We start from the raw sequence: 22,735 nt of genomic DNA, 5'->3' as shown, positions 1-22,735 counted from the left end.
CACTAGTACAGTATTTAACTAGCATGAATGTGACCTCTAGCACTGAAAAAAACCATTCATGTGTGTACACACACACACACACACACACACACACACATATATACATACACACACACATACATATATAAATAAATAAATAAATATATATATATATATATATATATATATATATATATATGTCATGAATATGTTTGTATATACATAGACATTTCTCTAAGAAAAAAGAAACTAGTAACTGTGATGTATTTGAATGAAAAAAGTGGGATTTTGAAATGGGAAAAAACTAAATTAATAGTATATGTTTTTCTACCATTTGAATATTTTGTCTCAGATTTTTTAAATTATTAAAAAATAAATAAACCATTAAACATAAACATATTAATGCATAAAATGATATGGAAAGTAGAGTGAACTTTATGTTGTAAAATAGAACTCATCCAGTATTTTGCATTTTTGCATTGTTTTTATCATAATAGATAAAAATATATTTACATTTTCCTAAAAACTAAACATGTTTTCATTATTATTTCATTTGACAATGTAATCATGGGTTTGGGAAGCATCAGTTAGCATTTTCAGTCTGCACTTTCCTACTCAATCTTTATCAAGTATGGGTTTCAGATAGAGGCATGGAGTTTCAAAATCAGAAAAGGTGAGAACTATGAGGGATCTCAGACATATCATATTCAAACTTCATTTTGTGGATGATGAAACTGAGGTCCTGTATGTTTTTTTTTTTTTTCTTCTATGTTTGGACACTTCAATAATGGTGAAATTTAAGACTGAGTTAAAGTGAAAGTTACTGCAATGTAATTTGATACACTGAGAGTGAGAGAATATAAATTATTTTAACCAAGTCTGGCTTTAGTTGGCTCACTGTCCTTGATCGTCTCTTCTCTAGATCCAGTCCTTGCAACTTTGAAATGATTGAACCCAACGATACTGTTTAGGACTATTCCATATCTATTGAACATGATTTAAAAGATTCACAAAAAAGACGGTTTCTGCACTTATAATCAAGTGCCCCAATTTCCCAAAGTTCCTGAATCTATTTAAATGTTCTCATTTTTCAAATCATGTTAAGTCAAATTAACATGTGTTTAGACAATTACTATGAATTAGGGCATTTAATAATTCTTATAAATACTTTGTTACATGAAGAATCCTATCTTCTAAGTCTTCAAATATGACTGAAGTTCACCTAAAGTTTCCATCCTTTGATTTCTTTTTTGTTTTTTATAGCTAATTTTTTATTATGTAATTTTTTATTGATATATGAAAGCAGAATGCATTACAATTATTATTACATATATAGAGCACAATTTTTCATATCTCTGGTTGTATACATAGTATATTCACACCAATTTGTTTCTTTATACATGTACTTTGGATAATAATGATCATCACATTCCACCATCATTTATTACCCCATGGCCCTTCCCTTCCCCTCTCATCCTTCTATCCTATCTAGAGTTCATCTATTCCTCCCATGCTCCTGCTCCCTATCCTACTATGAATCAGCCTCCTTATATCAAAGAAAACATTCGGCATTTGGGTTTGGGGGATTGGCTAACTTCACTTAGCATTATCTTCTCTAACTCCATCCATTTACCTGCAAATGCCATGATTTTATTCTCTTTTATTGCTGAGTAATATTCCATTATGTATGTATGCCACATTTTTTTAATCCATTCATCTATTGAAGGGCATCTAGGTTGGTTCCACAGTTTAGCTATTGTGAATCAAGAACCAATAAATGGGATGGACTTAAACTAAAAAGCTTTTTCTCAGCAAAAGAAACAATCTGTGAGGTAAATAGAGAGCCCACATCTTGGGAGCAAATCTTTACCTCTCACACATCAGATAGAGCACTAATCACTAGGGTATATAAAGAACTCAAAAAGCTAAACACCAACAACAAAAAGAAAGAAAGAAAGAAAGAAAGAAAGAAAGAAAGAAAGAAAGAAAGAAAGAAAGAAAGAACCCAATCAATAAATGGGCCATGGACCGAAGAGACACTTCTCAGAAGATGATATACAATCAATCAACAAATACATGAAAAATATTCATCATCACTAGCAATTAGAGAAATGCAAATCAAAACCACTCTAAGATTTCATCTCACTCTAGTTAGAATGGTAGCTATTATGCATACAAACAACAATAAGTTTTGGTGAGGATGTGGGGAAAAAGGTACACTCTTACACTGCTAGAGTGACTACAAATTGGTGCAGCCAATATGGAGAGCAGTATGGAGATTTCTTGGAAAATTGGGAATGGAACCACCATTTGACCCAGCTGTCTCTCCTCGGTTTATGACCCAAAGAACTTACGGGGACACAGCCACATGAATGTTTATAGCAGCACAATTCACAATAGCTAAACTGTGGAACCATCGGTTGATTTCTTAGAGCACTAATTGTTCATGTCACAACATTTTCTTGTGTTCTTCTATTGTTTCATGTTTTATTCCACAGCCTGAGCTGGAGTTTTATATTTCCCATTGAATTTATATAACTATCCCTTGTAGTTTTAACAGAGGATTCAAACACATATTTCAGACTTAAAGAAATATTTCAGATTGCAATTTAAAACATTGCCCTTCCAGATGCAGAGAAGTAGTAATACAGATATATGCAACATGAATGGCTTAGGGACAGTTGAGGCATTGGTACCATCTGGAAAGTAATGCTGATGAAAGAGTTAACAGAATATAGAAACTAAATTGTCCCTCGGTTATTCATGAGACAAATCTAAGAACATCCAAATATATAACTAGGTCTGGGAAAAAGTTTCACAAGGATAATCATGGTCTTACTCTAGTTTTTCCTCATATTTTTGAGGAGAAAAGCAGTTTGCTTCCCAGGTTATGTGGAAGACCTATGGCAGATTAGCAATACAAACTAGCTTTTAATGCAAACTGAAGCCAATTTCTTTAGATCCTATTTTTTTCTTTAATAGTTCCTAAGAGGAAAAAAAATGGTTAAGGGTGGGATTTAGAAAATGCTTAAATATGCAATGTAAACAATGTCAAGTTTAGGTTCAAATCATTTTAATGAATGGGAAAATCTAATTTAGATTTTTCTTAAAGTGAGGTCATTAAAAGTATTAAAAATATATCCTCTATATATAGTTCCTATGAGACAATGAGTGAAATTCACCATTTACCATATGCTTCTGAGATCTCTTAAAACAACCCTTCTCTGGTTAAATATCAACACTTTCAATAGTTTAAAATACTCAAATTCCATAACAATACATCTATACTTCATATTGATTCTCCCACAATTCATAAAGAATCTTTTTCTTTCCCTGCAGGCAGAATTTACAGCCATGCGGGAGCAGTACATGCGAGGTGGAGAGGGCTTCATCATCTGTTACTCTGTTACTGACCGCCAATCATTCCAGGAGGCTGCCAAGTTTAAAGAGCTCATTTTTCAGGTCCGCCACACCTATGAAATTCCCCTGGTGCTGGTGGGTAACAAAATTGACCTGGAACAGTTCCGCCAGGTTAGTGCCAATTTTATCTGTTAGCTTCTGTCTTTTTTTCTCAGAAGATACATAGTATTCAGTGTGGCTGCTTTCCAAGGTTGACACTGAGAATTGAAAGAAATGATGCACATGATTTTTCTAGGAAGTCTAAGTGGTCCTGCGGTTGACTGTGTTGGCTACTGCAATATAATCCATCTTACATGCTATTTTACAGCAGGTTCTTATCACTCCCCTATACCTTTGGATTGGGGCTGGTTCTATTATTTGCTTTGAGCCATAGTGTGTATACTTGGAAAGTTGAAATTTAAGCTTCTTCAGGTTCTGCCTTTCTCACTTGAGATATTCATCTTTGGGACACTGTAAAGCGGCCCAAGCTAATTCTGTAGAAAGAATCATGTGGACAAAGTGAGATGAAGGCTCACAACTGTCCCTGCCATGATACCACACATCTGGGCAAAACCATTTTGCATGTTCTAACACCAGTCACCATATAAGTCACTCAAACCAATTCACATGAAAAAAAAAAAAATCTTCCGCAGAGTTCTTGTCTCAATTTCTGAAATACAGAATCCATGGCAAAGAAAATCAAAATGTTTAAGCTATTATTTTTTGGAGTAAGTTTTCATGCAGTGGTAGATAAACCAGGATCTCCCTTTCTCCCAGAATCAAAACAAGCCACTACTTCTCAGGTTGATTCAGAAATTATTTTCATCTATGATAAATTTCCTTTGAGCTACCCCTGATACTTCAGCCATCCTGGTTCAGGGATCAAGGAAGTTATCTTACATTTTCATTGCTCTGACTTGTTTTATCTAAAGCAACATTACTGAAAACTTGCATTCAAATCAAGTTTTGGTAAATCTAATTGTCTAAATTGAATTGCTTCATCTCTATTTGCATTGACCTTAAATTTGAAATGATTTTATAGAGTTTATGTTATTCCAATTGATGATTAATTTTAATCCACTTAAAGTAGCCTGCTAGTAAGATCCTTTGCTAAGGCAGGAATTTTTACCAAAGCAAATTCAGTTTTCTCTTATTTTAAGAGTTTTTTGAATTTGAATTTTCACATTCAATGCATATTGAGTCTTCTAGAAGTGAAAATATCTCACAGAAAGCCAAATTTTATGATTTTATGCTTAATATAGAAATGTTCTTATGATTTGGTACAATTCATTTTCATGGTGACATTTTTGTATCATTTACTTGAGAGTCTAAGTATCTCAACTAATTTGTTTTCAAAGCTGTAATATTAATTTGTATCCTGTGTACTGTTTTGTTTTCTTTCTTTGTTATTTCCCTTTCTCCAAAGCAATGTAGGGTACGATATGCTTTTATTTCTGTGGGTAAGAATTCAAGCTCATCTCAACAGTTAAATATGAATCTATTCTCAGATATTTGCAGAAAACAAGAAATATAGGCCTACTACCTGGACCTTTCAGATATTCTTCTAAAGCTTAGGGATGCCTCACTTTTCTTAGGGCTTTCTAGGGCAAAGTACCAGACAAGCATCCTAACAAGTGCACCATCAATGATCCCAGGGCCATCTTTATTGCACTTCTAAGAATTTCTGGAAAATGAAAACCTCTGGTTCAGCGTCATTTGGGAAAGTCAGAAGCTAGTGAATTTGGGAACATTGGGGAAACTGTTTTCAGTTCAGGTTCTCACAGATCAATGGCTCTCTATGATTCCAAAAGCTAGTGACATTTGCTTTCCATGCACCTTCCAGGTCCTGCTTTCCTAGACTCAGAGGTGACCCTTAGGACTTCACAAAGAATGTACAACAGGACCTCAATCCCAGCTTGCATAATTAGCCACTCCTTTCTGATTAGCAGTGAAGTGAATCATAAGCATCACAAATGTCACTGAAACAAATATTTTAGAAAGGCATTAATTTTGCAGATTTGACATACTTTTCCTTTTTAGATAAAAGCCAGTAAACATGAATAGTCACTGAAAGTGCAAAAGCCATGAAAACATAAATTACAATCTTTGTTAAAATGCTCATGTACCCATGTCGCCAGTAAATGAAGTGTTGATGTGCAAATTTGGCTTCTAGCTGTGGTGCTTCTGATGGAAATAATTATTCCTAAAATCGCACAGTGGTTTTTCTTTGCAAATGATTTCAATTCACACTTTATTTTAATCTTATGACTGCCCTGTGTGGTTGTAAGGCAAGTATTTTAAGAATAAAGATATTTGAGAAGTGAATATGGATATAGAAATTGACTTTCCTAAGCTATTGGGGTTATTTATAAAATTAAAGCTAAAACCCAGATCTTTTTGTTACATGAGTATTTACAAGACTAAACCTGGTTCAATTGAAAAACAAACAAACAAAAACAACAATGCTGACATTAAGACCTTCTAAAGCTCAAAGAAGTCCTGTGAGGCTTCCTAAAGTAATAGAATTAAACCATCAAAGTTGTTGAAGGAAACCTTTTGTTTCTTTTTTTGTTTGCTTTTGTTTAATAGGGAGAGACAGAGAACAGGATTCTCACTTGGCACATCTTCTCTATAGGGAAAGAGATTAAAAGGAAAGAGTCCCATTGATTAAAGCTCTTTCTTTTTATATTTGATAGGGTAGGTTTTTGTATCTTTCATGCATTTTGATGAAGCTTGTGGTATTTCAAGCAAAAAATAAAAATACAAAGCAAACAAGTAATAGACTTTAATGCCTTTTTTATCATTATTCGTCTCAAGTTAAAATTTGAAAAGACTATTTAAAAGCTAATATTTTGTCAGGAAGTAGTATTTATTTTGATACTGATGATGCCTGTGATGTATCTGTAAAATTCAACAGGCAATTTACACGTATTATTTTATTTAATCACCAACACAAGCCCATGTCATGGGTTCCTACATGGTGCCTATTCATGCATGAGAAAACTGAAGCTCTTGTACATTCAGGAACTTGGAGATCTCACAAAGAGAGCTGTGTCACAATGTTCACACAGCCAGCTAGAGTTCAGAAATGAAATGCAAGTGCTCTGTGTTTTACCATGGGGCTTCCAACCATTATTTTATCATGAATTATAGTTTTTATACCAGCTTCAGAATCTTAGCATGTTCCTCAGAGATTGGAACATACATAATAGCAAGTTGATGGCGAGTATAGCCAGAAGGATGAGAATGATAAGTTCCTAGGTGTGGAGAGGGCAGCTCCAGGCCCTGGACAAGACAGGGAATTTGTAAGGAATGGTGTGAGCAAAAATAGGAGAAAAGCAATGAAAATGAGATTCAAGACTTCTAAAAGGGCCAGGGATGGTGTAATCCCAGCTACTTGGAAAGCTGAGGCAGGAGAGTCACAAGTTCAAGGCCCGTCTTGGCAATTTAATGAGATCCTGTCTCAAAATACAAAATAAAAAGGATTGAGGATGTAGCTCAGTGGTAGAGTGTCCCTTGGTTCCATCCCCAGTACCAAAAAAAAAAAAAAATGAAATAAAATGAAATAAAATAAAATAACACCTTTCTGATAGGCATTGCTTTGTAATCAGGTGAACAATTTTGTCCAGAGTCCATCTAGGGTATTCTAAAGAATTTTGAAAAATTCCCAGACAACATTAGGTTTCTAAGCTTCCATTATCTTTGTCCCTACTTATTGTGTCTTCAGACATTACATTAGAAAGCACAAGAGGATAATTATTTTTGCAAAACCCTGACCACCTGTGCATACTACAAATGCTTTCTAAATGGAATGAATTTCAGCTATTTGAGAGCTAGATTAGAAAAGTTTACATCAGTAGCAGACCATAAATATCCTGAAGCCAGATAATGATAAAACCCTCAGTCCTGAGAGTCTAATTACAGGTTACTACACAGCTGGAGACCTGGAGACTCTAATTTCCATATCTGCTGACTAAGTGCTGAATTTGGATCATGAAAGACACTTTATTTACTCTTTTGTGAGATAGCTAATGAAAATTATTATTATTATTTTTAACCAAGATGGGTATCTGTATTTATAAGGATTAGGAACTCCTGTATTAAGAAAAATAATACTTATGTAAAATTGTATCAAGAGAATGACAACTTCAGAATAAAATAAAGGAATGAGTAACTCATTCCTTATTCTCAAGAACTTTCTCTTCAGGAGCTATGCACAATAAATATGCAGAAAACCCTATTAAGCAATAGAAGTAAGTGCCAAACAATATGATATCTGATACTGCCTATAAGTGCTATAGCTTTCAACAAGTTGTTCACAGATGCAAAAGATCCACGTGGACACATATATGAGAAAGACACAAGTGTCCTGACCACATAGAAGAGATCAGATAAATAGTGACTCACGGTTATTTTAAGAAAACAGGAAAGAATAAGTCTAGGGAGGAAGAAATAAATCTTGAGGCTTACAAGTATAAACAAACATGGTGAGTGGTTGGTGGGGGGTTGAGGAAATAATTCTGCTTAGTAAACAGTCAAGCATGCTCCCAACAATTTATTTTCTTTTCTTTTTTTTGAAAAAAAAATTTATTTGTTTTAATTAGTTACACATGACAGTACAATAACCTTGACATATCATACCTTTGAATCAGATGGGGTATAATTTCTCATTTTTCTGAGTGTACAGGTTGCAGAATCACATTGGTCATGCAGTCACATATATACATACACCAATAATAATGTCTATTTTATTCTGCTGTCCTTCCTTTCCTCCCTTCTCCTCCTCTCCCCTCCCATCACTTCTCTCTACCCAATCTAATGTGACACAATTTTTTTTCTCACATTGTCATACATGTATTTTGTATAACAATGAGGGTGTCCTTCCATCTTCTATGCAATTCCCCTTCTTCCTCCCTTTCCCTCCCACCTCTCTCCCCTATCTAGAGGTAATCTTCTTCTCATGCTCTTCCTCCCTACCCCATTTTGAGTCACCCCTTATATCAGAGAAGACATTCAGCATTTATTTTGGGGGGGATTGGCTAACTTAGCATAATCTTCTCTAATGCCATCCATTTCCCTGCAAATGCCATGATCTTGTTATTTTTAGTGCTGAGTAATATTCCATTGTGTATATATGCCACATTTTTTTTTTATCCATTCATCCATTCAAGGGCATCTAGGTTGGTTGCACAGTCTAGCTATTGTGAATTGTGCTGCTATAAACATTGATGTGGCTGTGTTCCTGTAGTATGCTGTTTTTAGGTCTTTTGGGTATGGTCTGAGAAGAGGAATACCTGGGTCAAATGGTGATTCCATTCCTAGATTTTCAAGGAATCTCATACTGCTTTCCAAATTGGCTGCACCAATTTGCAGTCCCACCAGCAATGTATGAGTGTACCTTTTTTTCCCATATCCCTGCCAGCACTTGTTGTTTAACTTCATAATGGCTGCCATTCTTACTGGAGTGAGATGGTATCTTAGAGTAGTTTTAATTTGCATTTCTATGATTGCTAGAGATAATGAGCATTTTTTCCTGTGTTTGTTGATTGATTGTATATCCTTTTCTGATAAGTGTCTGTTCAGGTCCTTGGCCCATTTGTTGATTTGGTTATTTGTTTTTTTGTTTGTTTGTTTTTGTTTGTTTTGGCATTAACTTTTTGACTTCTTTGTATACCCTAGAGATTAGAGCTCTAACTGTTGTGTGAGGGGTAAAAATTTGTTCCCAGAATGTAGGCTCCCTATTCACCTCACATATTATTTCTCTTGCTGAGAAAAAAAACTTTTTAGTTTGAATTCATCCCATTTGTTGATTCTTGGTTTTAATTCTTGTGCTATAGGTGTCTTATTACAGAACTTGGAGCCTAACCCCATGTGATGGAAATTAGGGCCAACTTTTTCTTCTATTAAACTCAGAGTCTCTGGTTTAATTCCTAGATCCTTGATCCATTTTGAGTTACCTTTTGTGCATGGTGAGAGATAGGGATTCAATTTCATTTTGTTGCATATGGATTTCCAGTTCTCCAAGCACCATTTGTTGAAGATGCTATCCTTTCTCCACTGCATGCTTTTAGCACCTTTGTCTAATATAAGGTAGTTGTAATTTTATGGGTTGGTCTCTATGTCCTCTATTCATAGACAATGCCTGCCTCAAAGATACATTTCAGCAGAGACAAAACATAAATATATACCAAAGTGCATTTAATATGCTGTATGAAGTAATTAATTGCAAATCATAGTCAAACTTAAAAAATAAAAGAGTACCACTTCATTATCTTTCATTATCAGTACATTAGATTATTCACATAAACACATTTTCCAAATAATGAGGGTTTATTTTTTGAAAGGAAAAGAGAGGTTTGGCAATTTACTCATTATTATTAGAATAGACACTCAAATTCAACTAGCAATTATTTTGGCTCCAGTTACCCTTTGATAGCATTTCTTTTGTATGTTACCTCATTTAATTAAGTAAATATGAATCTGTTAATTCCTATTGAGATGGAAAGTAAAACTTAGAGTTTTACCCAATTTATTCAAACTAAAAGGGTTTTTAGATCTAGAATTTTATCTTGAATGAGTTTTCTCACATATGCATGCATACATAAACACACATGTATATATAATAATTGTACATGTACGTATATATATATATATATATATATACATATATATGATTGGCATTATATATAACCATAGGTAATAATGAATATATGTATTTTTCATTCAATATATTTAATAAGTTTTTAATAATCACCCAATGTGTAAGAAACAGGCACTCTTTTAGTATCTGGTTGCACAGGGATGAATATGACAGACATCTGTATCTTTAATAAACTAAATTAACAGTGGAGGAGACAGAATATGAACAATTTGAATAAGTGTGTGTTTATACTAACTGCACAACACAAAAATGCTCTGATTAATAATATTACATATATACACATGTATGCATGAACACACAGACACACACACAAATACATTTCCAGTACTGAAAAGAGGAAGAAAAATACGTGGGGGAAGGGAGAAGAGGGCAGTGTGGGAGAGTGAGAAAGCCATCTCTGATAGAGTAGTCAGGAAGGCCTCTCTAAGAAGTCATTGGGCAGAAACCTGTGGGAAGAGCATTCCAGATAGATCCAACAGTATTTGTCAAATCTTCATGGTGCAATTTAGATCAGCATGTTTGAAAGCCAACATGGAGGATGCAGGGTCAGATATATAGCACCTTAAAAGATTTTGGGTAAGGAGCATGCACTTTTTTTTTAAGTGATCAGGGCAATTGTTGGTTTAAAACATTGAGCTGAGCTATGACATGAATGCATTTTCATTAAGTCATTCTAGCTGTTGAATGTGGCCACAGTGAAGCAGGAAAACCAATTAGGAGAATTGGTCAACAAGATTAGAAATGATGGCAGCTTGGGGGAAAGCCATAGCACCAAATATTTGTGAATTCCACACTCACCCAGCATGCTGACAGGATGGCAGGTGACAAAATTGCAATGATGTTTGGAGATGTATCATGTAGGACAAAAGCTGGACAATCTTCGGTGGCACCTGAGATCATCAATGCATTATTAAAAAGTATATTGCATGTTCCTGATGAATTGCTAAGACATGATTAAGACATAATCTCAGCATATACTTGAAAGCAAGAGAGAATATGTCCCAAAGAATAAGATAACCCTGGGTTTTTATCTTTATGCAGTTAATTACCATGTCTTTATAAATATCGGCAACCAACATCCATATTCTCATAAGAGTTCTTCCTTCTCAGCACAGAGGTAGGAGAATGTAGTCAGTAGAGAGTTTCCAGCTGTCAAGAGCTTCCGGGTCAGAAGGGGCTACATCAAGACTCCTTCCTGCAGTCACACCCTTCCTGTATTTCTAGTGAAGTTTAGTATAAATTTCCACACATTTCAGCATAACGTGGAACACTGTGACAGACAAATCTGGTCCTACTCTTCTCATGACTGGATTGTCAACAATGGTTGGTGTTATGGTTTAGATGTAAGGTGTCCCTCAAAAGCTCATGTGTGAGAAAATGCAAGAAGGTTCAGAGAAGAAATGATTAGGATGTGAAAGCCTTAACCCAATCAGTGAATTAATCCCTGATAGGGATTAACAGAGTGGTAACTGAAGATTTGTAGGGTGTGGCTGAAGGAGGCGGGATATCAGGGGCTTAGCTTTGGGGTATATATTTCGTATCTGGCGAGTTGAGTCGCTCTTTCTCGCTGCTTCCTGATCATCTTGCGAGCTGTTTCCCTGTAACCCACCTTTCTGCCATGATATCCTGCCAAACCTCAAGCCTAGATGAATAGAGCCTGCCATTTATGGATTGAGACCTCTGAAACCATGAGCTCCTAAATCAATCTTTCCTCCTCTATAGTTGTTCTCATCAGGTGTTTTTAGTCACCTCAGTGAAAAAGCTGACCAAAAAGTTGGGCTGGCATTCATGTTCAACTTTCTCTTCTGTTCACTTCCTCCTCTGAGACTCTGTTCTTAGGTGGGTGTAGCTAGATAATGTCAGTGGATTACTGCCTGGCACACAGCAGGGACTCAATAGATATTAGGCGTCCCCATTTTCATCCCTTACTGAGTGTTATAGTTTGGGTCTGCCTTGTCTCCCCAAAGCCCACAAGTTGAAGGTTTGTTCTCTAGTCTGTGGCACTAATGTGAAACCCTTAGGGATGGGGCCTAGGGAAAGGAGGTTAGGTCATTCCACGGCCTTGAAGGGAATATTGAGAACCTGGGGACTACCTCCTTGTTCTTTGTTTCCCAACTGCTTTCAAGTAAGCAGACCTCCTTTGCTATGTATTCCACCATAAGATATTGTACTGTTACAGACCCAAAGCAAAAGGGTCAACTAACCATCAATCAAAACCTTTAAAACCACCTCATCAACAGTTGATTATATAAGGTATTTTTTCACAGTAACAGAAAATTGACTAGCACACCTGGATTGTTGTGAAAGGTTATTGTTATGCTTCTAATTTACTCTTTTAAAAGTTAAAAACTAGCCAGCCAGAAGTGTAAGAATTGTGTAAAAAGTAAGAGTAATTAAAACTGGGTGAAATCTCAGGGGGTTTTTCGATAACCAAAGTATACAGGCTTCAGTGTATGAATTTGGCAAACCCATATTGAAATTATTTTTCAATTTTTTACCTTGAAACATGGAGTAGCAATTCTATAAAATTCTGTGAAACAGAGTAGCACAGTTACATTTTGTTATTGAATTCTTTCTTGTTTTCTAATATTTTAAAAGAATATTTGCTGTGTGATTTTAATCCTTTGAAATACCTGGAGGGGTGATTTACAGTATTTCATATTTTCAGTTTTGGTAAATGTTCCATATATATTTGATAAGAAAGTATTCCTTTGGGTTCACCATTACATGGGTGTACCAGTTGGCAGGTACTTTATTTTGACAATTTGAAAATCACATTCCAGTCCTTATGGTAGTTTTTATCTTGTGTGGAAGGCCAGGTTTACATCTAATGGCATTTTGCAGGTTCTCTTCTCCACATTACTTATAACTCCCCACCCTAGTGTTTTTTAAGGTTTTCTTGTCGCCTACAGTTTTTGACAAGTTTAACCTGATGTCCCTGTGTGGCTCTCTCACTCTCTCCTCTGTTAGCTCATGGGTTTAAGTAAAACTGAGAAATCTAAAGTTGACAAAGTGAACATAAAAAGGATTATTGGCCATTCCAGAAAAGCTAGGGCTCATTTTTAAATGCATGGAAACACTTATCTGGAATGAGACCCAGGGTTCTTAAAATGTGGTCTCCAAACCAGAAGAATCATTATCACCTGTGAGCTCTGTTAGAAAACACAGATTCTCAGAGACTATCTGAGTCTTATACATAGGGATATGGCACAGAAGCCTAGATGAGTAAATTTTCTGAGTGACTCTGGGGCATGCTAAACATTAGAGAACCACAATCCTAGAATAGAAGTGGAAGGACATGAAGGGTGCTTTTTATCATATGGGCATAATCAGGGAGAGTCTAAAACCTCCAAGCACTAAATGAAATATTTGAAGCCTAAAAGGGAAAAAAATACACACACACACACACACACACACACACACACACACACTTAATGTATAAAAATATTTAAACATAAAGTTAGTTTATGCTTATATTAAAACACTGGTGATGAAAATATTAGACTCAATACAATTTTCTAACTAAATTTGTCATTTAAACATCTAAATTTTGCTGTGGATTTTGTGTAGCTACAGTTAAGTAGCCTGTGAGTCTCCAGTTTCATTGGAACAGAGATTATGCCTGCTCAGATTGAGCTGATATAACTGTTTGCTTCCCTTCCTTATTTAAATTGTGTTACATTGAATTGTTTGGTTTGCATGGATCATTGACTACATTTGTAAAACTGACAGGACAGTGCAGCTTGTGGAAATAAGCTTGTTTCTTTTTAAGGAAAAGAAGAAAGAAAAGCTACATCGGTGATCAAATTGGTTCCTTGATTTGAAGTCCAAGATTATAAAAAATATTGTTCTGAATTGATTTCTTACAGTTTTTTAAACCAACCATTTAAAATAGCCATCCAAAAGGAAATAAATTGAAATGGGTGAAAGTAATATTTTGTATCATCCTGTACCTGATTTTGCTTTTTCTTGCTCTTCCTCATGTATCCCAGCCTGGTAAAATTCTGATATTTGTAGTTTCCTCAATGCTCAACAATCGGACTTCTGGCTGTACCCAGTAGTGTGTGTATGTGTGTGTGTGTGTGTGTGTGTGTGTGTGTGTGTCTGTACATTTGTGGTTTTATAGGTTCATATATGATTATAAGTACATTAGAGACTGGAGCAATCCTATGAATTCAAAAGAATGATGTCTATAGGCTGAATTACAAAATTCTGAAAAGAGTCATTTGCTCTTTGCACGTTGGGAACTTTTAAAAAATCATCCAACTGCATATTTAGGAAATTACATAACTCATTTTCAAAAATTATCTGGAAATAATTTAGATAAACAAGTGGTTTTAGACAACTATGTGGAGAAGCCACTTATGCACTTCTCTCAGTATTCCCAATGTTAACATCATGCATGACTACAGAATTTTATCAAATACAAAACATTGGCATTGGTTCAATCAAAAAATATATTCAAATTTCATCAGTTACATTTGCATACATCTCTGTGTGTGCACGTGTATAATTCAGTGAAATTCTATGTATTTAGCTCTTCCACAATCAAGATGTTCAACCATACCACTAGCACAGACTCTTATGTTTCTTTTCTAACATATCTATCCTCTCTACCCTAGTCCCTAACCCCAGCAATCATTAATCCACCAACTCATTTCCCTTTTCTAAAATTATTAATTTTTGATTGTTAAGTAAATAGAATAATTTTATATGCATTCTTTTGAGCTTGGATTTTTTTTTTACTCAGCTTTATTTCTTGAGGAACCCCTTCAGTTTTGTGTTTACCAGTGTGTGTTTGTGTTTACTATTGAATGCTGTTCAGGCTTGAATATGCCCCTGCTTGTTCACCTACTTATGCTTTTATTTTGACTATTTATTGTTTCTAATTTGTTGGAGTTTAATGTGCTCTTCTGGTTCTGAATTCTTAAAATAGATGCTTAGCACATTAATTTTTATCCATTCTACTTTTATCCATTCTACTTTTCTAGTTTATGTACTTGAAGATAAATTAACATGCTAAGGAAGATTTTAATTGTACATCTTTAATTCTACAGTTCTATATATTATATTTTTATGTTTTAATTCAAAATATTTTGCAGTTTCAATTATGATTTCTTCTTTGATTCATTTGTGTTTCAAAAATGTGGTTCTTAACTTCTGATCATGTGGCACATTGCTAGTTACCTTTTAGTTATCAAATTCCTTATTTTCTAATATTTTAAAAGGATGTGTTGTGTACATCTTTAGTTCCTTGAACTTTATATTGTGTGGATTTGTAACACTTTGAAATATAATTTTGGTAAATGTTCCATACATCTTTAATAAAGAATACATACATTTGGGTTCAATGATGTTGCACAAATGGACACAAAAGTTATTTCTTTAACAAATTTGAGATCACATTCCATTCCTTCTGTTGCCTATTGTTTGTGTTGAATAATTGCTATTTTGAAAGTACTCCTGCAGCACATTTCCTGTACCATAACTTGCCACCCCATTGTTTTACAGTTTTTCTGTTTTGTTTGTTTGTTTGTTTGTTTTGTTTGTTTTCTTCCAAACAGACTCAATCTGGTCCTATGTGACTTTCTCTTTCTTTCTCTAGATATGTGTTACTTCCAAGCATCTATAGTGCAATTTGAATTCTTTTTCTATTGTTCAGATTTGGAAAATTCTGTCATCATATCTTCAGAGTTTCCTTTTATCTTATTCTCTACTCTCATAGGATTAAAATTAGTACTGTGTTAATCTTTTATACCTCATTCTTGTATCCCACTTTCATTCTTTTTCTCTTTCTATCCTTTTATCTCCCTGAGCCATATTCTTGGTTTTATTCTTCTAAATTTTTTATTATTTACTTTTTCCCTTATTCTTTTTTTAATATTTATTTATTTTTTGTTTTAGGTGGACACAATATCTTTATTTATTTCTTGTGTGGTGCTGAGGATCAAACCCAGTGCCTTGCATATGCCAGGCCAGCGCACTACCACTTGAGCCACATCCCCAGCCCCTTCCCTTATTCTTAATCTGTCTTAAACTCACCCACTGAGTTCTTCATTTCAATAGTTCTACTTTGTCATTCTAAATACTGATCTTTATATTTCATCATCTTTTACAAGTTGTAATCTATTTCCTTGAAATAGTATAGAATGATTGTCTCTCTTAAAAAAAATTCTCAATTTTTTAGTACTTTACTTCTGGAAGGAGACTAAGAAGACTAAATTTCCCACATCATCTTACTCTAGTCAATAACTGGATGACAGAAAACTGAGATACAGACCTTATAGGGGCTCATCTCTTTATTTCCCACTTTTATTCTTAGCATGAGGACATTTGGCCCAACTCAAACCTGGGGAGAAAGGCTGCTTGTCAGGCCCTATGCTACTATTTTTGTTGCCACTCCTGTGGAGACCTAGTTCTACTCAGTTTTCAGTGGAGGACATTTGCCTCTCTAGGTAAAGAGGTGCCAGACCCCTGGCTCACTTCTCTTACTTTACTTCTCCTACTTTGTCTGTCCCTGGAGTTCTTTACTGCCTAAGGGACTCACATAGATTACCTTGGTAGTTTTTCCATATCCATTTTTTTTTTTTTTGTATCAGTAAGAGAGCTCTTCAACATTACTGGGTTGGCTATTGCCAGAAGTGGCCTTAACCCTCACACATTGATGTAGATTTCTTATTCTTTGGTCAACTTGCCCTGCTCAAGTGGATAGAGCTGGCAGAGTGTCTCCATACTGTACCACTAGTTCTTGCAAAATGAACATGAATTAATTTCAATGCCAATTAGTGTGACTGAAGTTTAAGTATGTTTTAAAAGATTTGTGAGCTCTTGTACCAGGGCTGGGCCCCTGAAAACTGCTCTTCTGGAAAGGTCAAAAATACATGCATCCAGCCCTACAGAGGGAATTGTACAGGCAGCTGCCACCTTCACAGATGAGGAAGAGGAGTGCTGAGTCCATCACATGCAGGGGAGCTTACGGTCCCACTAGGTTCTTCCAGGTCAGGTCAAGAATCTTGGTGGGAATCTGCTTTGACTATTGTGTTTGCTTTTCTGTGGGTTCTTGTATGATTATTGATCATGGTTTCATCCCTGATGCTCAACCCCTCAAGTAATCTACACTGTACATACCAACACCTTCTTCCAACTATTTGGGGACATAGGCCACCTCTGCCATCCCATGTTATTTTACCACTTCTCATCCTTATGAATTGTAAATTATCACCATATTAAGCCTTTTCTTTGCTCACTGAACATCATGTGTTGGTGTGCCCTCTTGCTATGACCTTCCACTGTCCATGCTTTGGCTTTTGCACTTTTCAAAGTCCGTCCATTGTTTACAGATCTGCCTACACAACTAGTTTGTGCACTTAAATCAAGGAGGAAACATGCTGTACAAAATCAGAAAAAAAGGAAGACATTTAAAAAAATAGAGAAACAGTACTTTTTTTTTTCCTTTATGCCTTAAAACACAAATCAAGAGAAGAAAGAGAAAAGATTTTAGACTAATGATGCTATAGAACGTTGTCATGATGGGGCTGGGGTTGTGGCTCAGAGGTAGAGCACTTGCCTAGCATATGTGAAGCACTGGGTTCAATCCTCTGAACCATATTAAAATAAGTAAAATAAAGGTGCCGTGTCCATTGACAACTAAAAACATTTTTAAAAATTAATGAATACCTCCTCTTAACCACCAGACTATGAGGCAATGATGGGCATGAGGAGCAACGAGAGTGCAGATAGGCAGGAAGATTGGCCAGTCCACGCCTTGAGGAGGGGGACTCCTAATAATTAGAAAGCTGCATTGTTTGCATTAGTGGTTCTCTTTTTGATTGTGGGGTGGGAGGGCAGTTCTGGAGATTTAGCCCAGGATCACTTTACCACTGAGCCATATCCCCAGCCCTTTTCATTTTGAGACAGGTTCTAACTAAGTTGCTTAGAGCCTCCCTAAATTGCTGAATCTGATCTAGAACTTGACATCCTCCTGAGTCGATGAGATTACAGGTGTATATAACTGTGCCTTGCCAAATGGTTCTCTTAAGGGAGAAAACAAAGCTACTTTAATACTAATCAAATAGAATCTGAGGCAGGTAAAACAGGTTTTGAAATGCAGTGTTCCTTATACATTAGTTATGTATCTCATCTATTTCCAGCAATACAAAATGAGAATAATCTGCAATTAAGATTGTCATTAGAAGCAGCAGCACAGAAGCTGCATAGGAGGTGGATTTTCTCTAAGAAATCAATAATTTCAAAAGCATTATTGGAGTGTCTGAAATATATCATGCATTAGACTGAAGTGGGTTATCTAATGTATGAAGTATGATATGTCAAGTGCTTTGTAACGTTGTGAACAACCAATAAAAAAAAATGTAAAAAAAAATGAAATATATCATGCCACCACTTATTAAAATGTATGCTTTCTTTTCTTCCAAAATTGGTCTTAATTAGTAAGGATAAAGAAGAGATCTTTTTTTTTGTATTCAAAGGGACATTTAGTATAAAGTAATTCACATAATGATAAATAGCATTGAAGTAATATAATTTTGGTGGGTTTATAATTGGATTTTGCTGCATATTCAGTGTTCTATGTGTTTGTATAGTGATGAGACATTATGAGAGAGAGATTTGGTTTTTATTTTGAGAATAAAAGAAAACTCAAATTATTCAGTTCCTGCTAGTTGGCCAATAGAGCCACAGTAATGGGCAGAGCATATAACTGCATATGTAATGGCAATGCAGTTTGGTTGTGCGCCCTCAACCAAAGAACAAATCTTCCCGTGTTTATTGAAAGTTGGAAGTCAATATTGGGGAAACAAACATTCATTCTAGGAGACAGCACTTAAAATGAACATAGTCCTGGAAGAAAATGTGAATAAGCTTATATATGTTTAAATTTTTATGTTTAATTTTATTGAATTAAAAAATACTTCTTATAAATATAAACTCTTTTTCCCCTCCTAATCTTTTATTTCTAGTGTTTCTGATGGCAGGCTCCTATTTATTTTCAATTTTGCCTCATTTTTATCATCAGTGCTAGGTTATATTTCTTTTAATGACATAATTAATATCATAGAGACATGTTTTTCTACATTTATAAAATATGTTTACTTAGAAATGATATGGATTGTTTTACCTATTTAATAATTAAATGTATCATATGTAATACATGCACATATTCATATATGTAGTAATACAAGAAAAAGCATATGTATGTATATACACATACACACATACACATATATGTGCCTTGTTCTTGTTTCACTCAATACTTTGATTTTAGATATCTCTGGTAATAATACAAACCTAGTACATTCATTTTAATGCCTACATAATAGTATTCAAAACAATTAGCTTGTCTATTGGTAAGATGTTTCCAACAATTTTTCACATTATTGAAAGTTATGATATGGATATTATTGTGTGTGAGTCCTTGAACACATAGAGGAGAGCTTCCCCAGTAGACGTGGGTAGACATGAAGTTGAACTGAGTGAAGACACTTGTATTTTCGGTTTCATGGGGTATTGCTTTCCAAAACAATTTGCTTTCCGAAATATAAATTGCTTTCCAAAATAACTGCCAATTTGCACACCCTCTAAAGTTATAAAATTAATATTATTATGTTCTAATTATTATATATTTTTCCAGCGTAATTAGTGTGAAATTCTACCTCATTCTTTTGTTTGGATTTTCCTTTTCCTGATTACCAACAAGATGGGATATTTTTTAACTTAGGTGTCTCTGTGAATTTTTTATTCACACAATTTGCCTAATTTTTTTGCAATATGAATTAATAGGTGCTCTTTATAAATTCTTTTCTATTTTATATATGTGTATACCAATCTGTCACTTTTCTTTCACTGTATTTCAAGTTTCTTTTGTGAGTTGTATTCTGCTATTTGACCAAAAACTTATTCCTTAGCAGAACAAGGCTAATGTTTTTGGTACATATTGGTAAGGCATGCCAACTCTTAAAATACAAAATATTCCCATAGTCATGGTTAATAGTCTCCTCCCAGAGCACAGGCCTACCTGCTACTCCAGGCCCACTGCTGCCCAAGTATCTGATGCCCCTCCAGATACTTGGGACACTGCTGAATTCCCTAAGCTCTAACACTCCAGGACTAATGCCTCACAGTTACACAGATAGTGGAACTTTATTCTTGCATTATCGTTGACCTCTCTTCTGACTGGTTGGTGTCAATACCCTACGTGTTGTTAGGGGGTCTAAATATCACTCCTGCTTGAAAACACAAAGATATTCTCCTATATTTTATTCTAAATCATTAAAGTTTTCAGTTCAATAATTAAGGCTTTTGTTTTGTACATCAATGCAATTAATTTAGAGCATCATACAAATCGAGTTCCCATACATGCCTGGGTCAGTTTCTAGAACACTAACAGTTCTACTCATCTCCTATATATTAGTCATTAATAGTGCATTATAACTTATAACTCATCATAACATTTTGTAGGGAAGATTTGCTTTTCTAATTTTTTGTTGTTAATTGCTTTCTGTAGAGTTGTATTGCTTATTCTTGGAACTTTATTCTTCGATATGAATTTTAGAAGTTTCATGAATAATTCTGCTTTTTTTATTGAAATTGCTTTCATTTGTTTATTTTTTTTCCTTAGGATGCCTTAGTTCAATCTGCTTATAATTTTGTTGTTTTAAACTCCTTGTCCAGCTTTGGAATCAAGGTAAAAATGACACATAAGCCTTCCAGTTATTTTTCTTGATCTGTGCTTTTAAGAGGAATTATCTGGTTTATGAAGGCTTATTCAATCCTCTTATAAAACTTTCTGGATTTGACTTGTTTTCCCTTTTGTGATAGATGATGGATCAGCATAGAGGTGTTCTATTTATTATAGAGGCAATTATGATAATTTATTATATCAAAGCTTCATCTGAATAGCATAAATTATTTTAGCTTCCAAAGATCCCTTTATGCTCTATCAATATGTGCAAACATTTCTTACTGAACTCTATTGAAATCAGAAACCTTAATTTCCAAGAGATCAACTCTTTAAAATGGAAGATTTGCAGCCAATGAATTATCACTTTCTGAAAACTATCTTCTTTGCCTAATGTTGTTCATATTTGAGGGCTATAGAAATAGCTGGCAGTATCTATCCACCTACTAATCCTATCAATTTTCTTATCTATCTACAAATCGATTACATGGGTATTATACTGATTTCTATATTATCTCAGATCCTGAAAGAAACATTAAAATATCATAATATTAATATTTGTCAGTTTCTTTCTTGCAGTTTTTAAAATCATGACATATTCAAAATGATTTTGCTAAAAGCACATTGAATATGATTTTTCAATACTAAAGATGGTTTATTTTTCTATTATTTTATGCCTCTATTCTTTGTTTTTACCATTCTATTTCTCAAATTATATTACTAATTTTATTAATATACTTGTTTTGTTTTTTCTTGCTCTTTGTCTTTTCTCATTTTATTTAGATTGCCTTTCTTATAAGATATACATAAATATGTATATATATATAGTTATATATATATATATATGTATATATATATATATATATGGATTTTGTTTTGATTTTGAATTCAATTTTATAACATCACTTAAAGAACATGTTAACTCATTTTCATATGTTATAATTTCATATGTTATAACATTTGGATTTATTCACCATTTTCTATTTATTGCATTTTTATTTCTCTTTTATTTCTGTCTTTGCTTAACTATTCTGTTTCCTTTTAATCACTTTTTGTTTGAAAGTTATAGCTTATGATTTTATTATGTTACCCTCTAGTCCCCCCCTTCTTATTTATTTATTCATTTATTTATTTTTGTGGTGCTGGGGATTGAACCTATGGCTTTATGCATGTGAGGCAAGCACTCTACCAACTGAGTTACATCCCCAGTCCATGTTACCCTCTAATTTTTCAGACATATTTATCTCTATATTTTTCCTGAGAAAGCAAAAAATATTGGGTGTTTTATTTTCTTGAAAAATAAGTTATTAGTATACACCGATGATCCCCCAATTTCTCCCACTTCTATCTTCCAATTAACTATTTAAAATCCTTCTATTTCTAAAACTCTGAAATATTGATAAAGCATAATAAATAAAAGGATGTATGCAAATTATAAACTGCACAGTAATATCATGCACATCCATAAACATTACACCCAACTTAAGAAGCAGAACATTCTCGGGCTGGGGATGTGGCTCAAGCGGTAGCACGCTCGCCTGGCATGCGTGCTGCCCGGGTTCGATCCTCAGCACCACATACCAACAAAGATGTTGTGTCCGCCGAGAACTAAAAAATAATAAATATTAAAAAATTCTCTCTCTCTCTCTCTCTCTCTCTCTCTCTCTCTCTCTCTCTCTCTCTCTCTCCTCTCTCACTCTCTCTTTAAAAAAAAAAAAAAAAAAGAAGCAGAACATTCTCAGTAACATTGAAGCTCCCTACAGTACTGTCCCTGATTGCAATCCCTAATGGTCCTCTTCTGAATTTATATTCCTAATAATTTACTTTACTTTAGGTTTTTATTATCTATCTATGTATGAATCATCATCATGACCATTTGTGCATATTTTATATGCGAGAACATAAAGATCAGTTGTTCTCAAGAGCCCCTTAAATGCTTAGAATTATTGAGGACCCCCTCCCCAAGAGAGTCTGTTTACCACATTAAAAATTAAAGTAGAATG

General features: G+C 34.5%; 1 protein-coding gene across 1 annotated transcript in view; it reads left to right on the top strand.

The window, feature by feature from the left end:
* The window catches only part of RIT2 (Ras like without CAAX 2), a gene marked incomplete at both ends in the record, with an annotated part of 337,149 nt that overhangs the window by 180,647 nt on the left and 133,767 nt on the right, over positions 1 to 22,735 (top strand). Inside the window, one exon of the mRNA XM_081263502.1 lies at positions 3,319 to 3,510. Within this exon, the coding sequence (XP_081119628.1) occupies positions 3,319 to 3,510 (192 nt within the window). The remainder of the gene's footprint in view (positions 1 to 3,318; positions 3,511 to 22,735) is intronic.

This window comes from Spermophilus citellus (assembly GCF_964194105.1).
Source record: "Spermophilus citellus genome assembly, chromosome: 12".
NCBI classification, from domain to species: domain Eukaryota; kingdom Metazoa; phylum Chordata; class Mammalia; order Rodentia; family Sciuridae; genus Spermophilus; species Spermophilus citellus.
This window is presented reverse-complemented; position numbering and strand designations above follow the sequence as displayed.